Raw genomic sequence first — 6,046 nt, 5'->3', positions numbered from 1 at the left:
CCCCGACACGGAAAACAGCCCTCCTCCTCCGCCTCCTCCTCCGCCGCCGCCGCTCAACCCATCCACAAACCCAAACCTCCCCCTCCGCCCCGCCGCATCCAAATCAACCCCCAGACGAGAGAGGTTCTCCCGCCAGAAGGGCAGGTCGCGCAGGAAGCTCACCAGGAGAACGGCTACCTCCCCTTCGTCGCCTGGCGCCGGCTGGTGTGAGTTTTGGTGTCGTTGTTGTTGTTGTTGTTGTTGGTTATGTGGTGAGGGCGCTGCTGGTTTGAGGAGGGCGTGCAGGTGGCGCAGGACGAGCCAGTTGGTGCTGGCGCCGAGGACGCTTGTGAGTGTGATGAGGGAGGATTCGGGTGGGAGGGCGAGATGGGGTTCGAGAAGGTGGGGGATGCGGGATGTCATTTTTCTTTTTTTGTTCTCTGTGAGATGGCGTGGTGTTTTTAGTGAGTTTTATTTACTTGGGGGTTGCTGCTCCAAAGTGACTGTAAGGTACTCTGGTGGTGGTGGGGTAGCTCGGGAGGTCAAAAAAGTATGGAGGGGCTGTTAGGGAGGGGGGCTACAGTGTGAAAAGGGGGTTGTGGGAACTGTGTTTGAGCCCCTGAGAATTGCAAGATCTTGAAACATATCATGTATTCCATTCCATGTAATGATGCGCTACCCATATGTATCATGCCATGCGTCGTGAATCGTGTAATCGATCATCCAACCCTGAAAGCAAGTCTACCCAAAATGCCAACGAATGTGCTACCGATGCAATGCTAATTATGCAAAGAGTGATAAGGAAAATCAAACGCCGTAAAATATCAGGGGTATCAGTCCAAAACCAGACTTGCCCAAAAGTATACTTAGAAACGCTCCATGAAGTTCTTGCGCACCGTCCACATGCGCAGCCGCTTGCCGTAGATGTACATGGGGATGGTAAAAAGCAGCAAGATCAGCTGGATGATGCCGATCCAGATGTACACGGCCTTGGGCCCGTCATCTGACAGCCATCCGGTCACGAACAAGCTAAAAACCAGTCCGTGCAACACGTTCTTGCTGAAGTTCAGTGTGACCAGGGCTTCGCCTGCGTACTGTCGGTAGCTGTCGACACAGAACGTGATGCTCGTCGTTGAGCCCATGGTGCAGCCAAACGAGATGATACCGAAGAAGGCCGTCGGCACCATCCAGTGGTTGTGGATCTGGGCGGACCAACCAAAACCCATGAGACCAATAACAGTCGTGATGGCGATGGGGATGGCCATGACCAACCTGTACTCGGGCTCGTACAGGCCGCCGTTCCGTCGCGCCATTGCCTTGACAATGACATCTGAAACCCTGCCCGCCACCGCGGAGCCGAGGATGCCACCGATGAAGGGGCTAATGTAGACGAGACCCGTTTGAAGCGCGTTGAACTCGTAAACCCCTTCGCGGTAGATGACCGCCACGGATTCCGAGATGACAATAAGCCACCCAACCGAGCAGGCGTACACTACCGAAGACCAGAGAACAGCAGGGTAGCTGAAAAGGATCAGCGGCCTGAGGGCAACCTTGTGCCACTTGTCCTTGTTCAAACGCCCGTTGTACGGCTTGAGCGATTGAGTGAAGGAACGGGCCGGCTGGTCGCGCAGGGCTGCCGTGTAAGCCAAGTGACCGGTCGTTTGGTAGCTGTGGATGGATTGTGATTCCGTGTCGGTGTCGGGGTGTAGGCTGCGAGCAGCATTGGGGTGGAGTGAGGGTGTCTCGGGCGTCTTGGGCGTCTTAGGTGTCTCGGGCACCTGCAGCTTGGTGGGAGAAGGCGGTTGAATGGTAACAGTTGCTGGGAAATACTCCTCCATGGGGGCGGGGTCCTGGGTAGCCGCCTTCTGGTCACTAGCCGCCGGTGCGTTGTCGGCGGCTTTTTCTGCTGCGGACCCGCTCGCGGATGATTCGCTTGACGTGTCGGCAAACTTCACCTTCTCCTCCGGAGCGAATGCGACGTGTTGGCCTTTCGCGCGTGTGCCCGGTGTAAGCGGCGTGGTCGGGCCATGCTCCGGGCGTTCGAATGATGGCCGCGCGGTTGGGATTGGCGTGGCATGCAAGACATCCGGCCTAGACGAGAAGCGTCGGAAGATAGTTGGCCTCGACTTTGACTTCTTGAGCTTCCGAGGTTGGGGGGCGCGGTCCCAGAATGTCTCAGGGACGAAGAAGAACAGGAGGAAGCCACAGAAGGCGACCACAATAGCGACAATCCTAAGATACAGTTAGAGTCTGGCTGACCGGTTGAGTTGGCTGGGGGAAGGCATACCAAAATACCCAACGCCATCCCATGCTCTGGATGATGCCAGCGCTAACCAAGGGAACAAGGTTCTTGCCGCCAAGCAGAAGGAGCGTATAGATTCCGATCCGGAAAGCACGCTCGTGAAGGAAGAAGATTTCGGCAATCGTCGCCGATGGCAGGCATTCGACCGGGCTGACTGCGATGCCCTGGAAGATACGGGCTAAAACGAGCGAGGTGAAGTTGGGCGAGAGGGCGCACCAAATCGAGGTGGCCATGTACAGTACAGCACCGAAAAGGTAGACTGGCCGCTTTCCCCACAGAATGGCGGTAGGGGAGAAGATGATGGACCCAAGACCCATGCCCAACATGTAAAGGCCGGTGGTGAGCGAGACGTCGTGTACATCAACACCATACTCCTCGGCCACGTCTGTAAAGCCGGCCGCAAGCAAGGGGGTGGTGCCGCCACCCACCATGCAGAAGAGCCCCAACGATAGCAGGGCGATGTCTCGCCGCCACGCGGGCCAGTTGAGCGGGTCGTTGGCCGAGTCCTCGGGCTGAGGGTCCAGGATGATCTTGCCATCCGGGGTCTTCTTCTTCGGAGCTTCTTGCGGTTCATCCGGCAGCTGGTTGATTACGCCAGTAGGGATAGACGAGTGGGATGTCCTTGCCGGAGCATTCCGTAACCCAAGAGGTTCATTGTGGTCAGATGCTAGCAGCAGTACGGAGCCTGTTCGAAGTGGTTAGCCTCCTCGATTACCAAGATATGGGATGATTTTCCAGAGCCAGTGTCAACGGCGTACCTGGGACTTCGATTGTCTCCTTGTCCTCCAATATGCCCAATGTCCATTTGGAAGGGGTTTTCTCGCGAGAATCCTGCTCTCCATTAGACTTCCGGGAGAAGAGAGAACCCCATGGCCGCCGCGGCGGAGAGGTCTGTGCTTCCTGCCCCATATCTCGTCGGGAGGTGTGGTTGTGTTGTTACAATACAGCCCGAGATTTGGATGTAGACCAAGGATAGAAGAGCAAGGTAGGAACAAAGGTCAATGACCAAGGTGGTGAAGGGGACGTAAATATAAAACAATGCCCAGGCGGTGTGAGGCTGAGTATTCTGGAGGGAGTTGGTTCGAAATGCGGGCTGACAACGGGACCACTGTGTTGCAAACCGAATCCGGGAGGTGTGTGGGTGGTCTGTCAAACCGCAACTGAGACCAGCGAGGTCCAGAACTCCTACCGCCTCGGGCCCTGATGCCTGCTTGGTTGTGGGCTGGGAGAGATGGGGGACGGGAAGCGATGGGACGATGGGATGAAGGAGGAGAGGAGGAGGGGAGGCGAGGGGAGGCGAGGCGAGAGGCAAGAAGTCGAGATATAACGACACCAAGACCATAAGCGTGTGGTAGGTCACCTTAGCCCCCCAACCAGCAACAACCAAGCGTGGGGTCAGCTTGCGCCAGGGTTCGTCTCCAATTCCCCATCCTCTACGGCATGGGTGGTTTCGCCAAGAAGTAGCCAAGAAACGCCTCGAGGAAAGCGAGCACCTGGGGTTCGGTCATGGGGACGGCGGGGTTCAGCTGCAAGTGTGTGCGTGCGGGTGTGTGTCCTAGCGAGTTGACTCGCTGTGACGCGGAGGTTGGGAACAAAACAATGGAACCCCGGACTTGGGACTCTTGGGTTTGGATTTGCTGGGGCTGCACGGACTTGCCAGTAATGCCGGTCGATTTGCCTGTGCAGGCGGCGAATCTGCAGCGCACCAACATGCAGAAAATCAGGGAAAGAAAGCACCTGCTCCCCGTCAAATCGGACAGGGCGGCGCTGCCTTGAGTGCCGGAGTGCTTGTCAAACTGGCAAAGCAGACGGCGCAGTTCTCAGACAAAGGAGCAGCAGTTCGTGACCTTTTTTGCGACAATGTAGGCTGGGATAACCCCGTTCTCGAAGACTTTGGACGAGTCCCCCTTAGTTACCCCTCGCGTTTTTTTGCCACAGAGAGGAGGTCAGTTTCGGGAGAGGAGGAGAGCAAAAGGACCCTGAAAGTCGGGCTATTCTGTGGATTTCCAGGTTGTATGGTTGACCTCCCTGCCTTCCCCCGGGAATGCCGCGAATATGCCCCACCGTCGCCCCCAACTCGCCCAACCACTGCGGGAAGTTGTTGCTCTGATGCTGCACCTGGTGACGGTGGGGCAAGGCAAGGCTGCCTGAGGATTCTCGTCCCCCGCCTCACATGCGCACATCTCCGTGGATCGCCAACGCTTGTTCGCGCCGCATAGACCGCATCCGGGCTACCGCCGTTGGGAGCGAGCATCGATAGGACCCTTGAATGCAGAATGACGATGCCAAGCCCGTGACGAGCTGCGACGCCGTGATCCCGGACAGTCAAAACACAAGCACTGCAGTAGGCACATGCCGCAATGAGCGCCAACATTTTAAGTGGTTCTATTAATACCCAAAACGGACAGGAATCGCAGCCGAATCCTGTATCACTGGAACACCACGACATCTCACCGCTCATCTGACCGTGGAGATCCATTTTATGGAGTTGCCCAGAAACTGCCCAGAAATTGCCCGAGATTTTCGCTTGCATCCCCCGAATTCATCAATGTACGTGTGTGCAGCAAGCTGCGATGCGCGCCAAGGCCGTCCCCGCAGCGCGCTTGGAACTCGCACGTGGGGGTGCTGGTTGGTTGCATGTAACGTTAGCGGGAGGTTAAACTCTCCGATACGGAATTATCATGTTGTAATTTACGGGCGTCGGAATCCGACAGAGGGGTCCACAGGTGGTAGTAAATGTCGGGAGCGAGGGTTAGTGACCTCATTTTCGACATTGTCTACCCAAGGTAAGTGGAAAGTTCTCGCGTCAACCGCATAACGGCATCTCATTCATCCAAATCTCACCTGCTGCATGCATACAGAGTACATACCTACATTACCGCTGTACGACAACTCACAATAACAATCCAATAATAATATGCAGCTTCTCAGCTCGAGGATCGCGTTTGCGGAGCGCCATCTCCTCAAACCAAAATTCATTATCAAACCCGTAGGCAGCCAATCCGTGTCAAGGCTGTGTTTCTCAACGTCACGCCAAGTACGAGCCTCGAATCAGGTTTACGCCTCGTGAGTCCGAGTTGTGCCTCATGTCTTTCGGTCGATCGGCCGGAACCTAACACACATGCCAGCGTTCGCAACCTCGACCAGTTCCACACTTACCAGCTCCTGTCTTCTTCCTCACGGACACCGCTGCTGACCCTTTGGACGACCTCGTGGTGCTCCACCTGCCGCATCGTGGAACCCCTGATCCAAGAGCTTGTCAAGTCTGGCGTTGGTGAGGCCGAGGGTGGCGTGGGCTACTGCACCGTCGAGTTTGACGCCCCAGATGTCATGTCGGCCGGGCTAGGTCTTACCTACATGATCAACTCTATCCCGACATTACTGAGTTTTGACGCGGGGGAAGCGCAGGTGCAAACCAAGGTCTCTGACGGGAGGAAACTGGCAGACCGGCAGTTCCTCGAGGAATGGATCAGGAACGAGGCGAAACGGCAGGGTAACCGTGGGGGTGGCGGACCAAGTGGCGGGTCCAACCTTCTTGGTAGCATTTTCGGTAGACGATCATGAATGATCCTTTGGCCGATGCCAGTATTGTGATAGTTAGCGCAGAGCTGGGCGTATGTTCTATCAATCCGCGGCTAGCTCGACCGGGTAAGACGACTAACTCTCTCCGGACCTACCTTAGTGTACGCTATGCAACCCCCCCGATCTTCGTCGGAGATAGCAGAGAGCGAACACATTACAGGTAGACAGCGTGTATCTACACCA

General features: G+C 56.2%; 3 protein-coding genes across 3 annotated transcripts in view; 1 reads left to right on the top strand and 2 right to left on the bottom strand.

Annotated features, from left to right (window-relative positions):
• The window catches only part of CHGG_06577 (uncharacterized protein), a gene marked incomplete at both ends in the record, with an annotated part of 1,185 nt that extends 783 nt beyond the window's left edge, over nt 1-402 (bottom strand). Inside the window, one exon of the mRNA XM_001222671.1 lies at nt 163-402. Within this exon, the coding sequence (XP_001222672.1) occupies nt 163-402 (240 nt within the window). The remainder of the gene's footprint in view (nt 1-162) is intronic.
• Nucleotides 403-845: 443 nt separating this feature from the next.
• Nucleotides 846-3,190, bottom strand: CHGG_06576 (uncharacterized protein; the record flags this gene model as incomplete). The annotated part of the gene is made up of 3 exons (XM_001222670.1): nt 846-2,211; nt 2,267-2,966; nt 3,040-3,190. 3 exons carry the CDS (start codon nt 3,188-3,190, stop codon nt 846-848), a joined length of 2,217 nt encoding a protein of 738 aa, XP_001222671.1.
• Nucleotides 3,191-5,017: 1,827 nt separating this feature from the next.
• On the top strand, nt 5,018-5,845 carry CHGG_06575 (uncharacterized protein; the record flags this gene model as incomplete). The annotated part of the gene is made up of 3 exons (XM_001222669.1): nt 5,018-5,067; nt 5,213-5,347; nt 5,410-5,845. 3 exons carry the CDS (start codon nt 5,018-5,020, stop codon nt 5,843-5,845), a joined length of 621 nt encoding a protein of 206 aa, XP_001222670.1.
• Between the last annotated feature and the right edge of the window lie 201 nt (nt 5,846-6,046).

The sequence above is a fragment of the Chaetomium globosum genome, genomic scaffold (assembly GCF_000143365.1).
Source record: "Chaetomium globosum CBS 148.51 scaffold_3 genomic scaffold, whole genome shotgun sequence".
Lineage (NCBI taxonomy): Eukaryota > Fungi > Ascomycota > Sordariomycetes > Sordariales > Chaetomiaceae > Chaetomium > Chaetomium globosum.
This window is presented reverse-complemented; position numbering and strand designations above follow the sequence as displayed.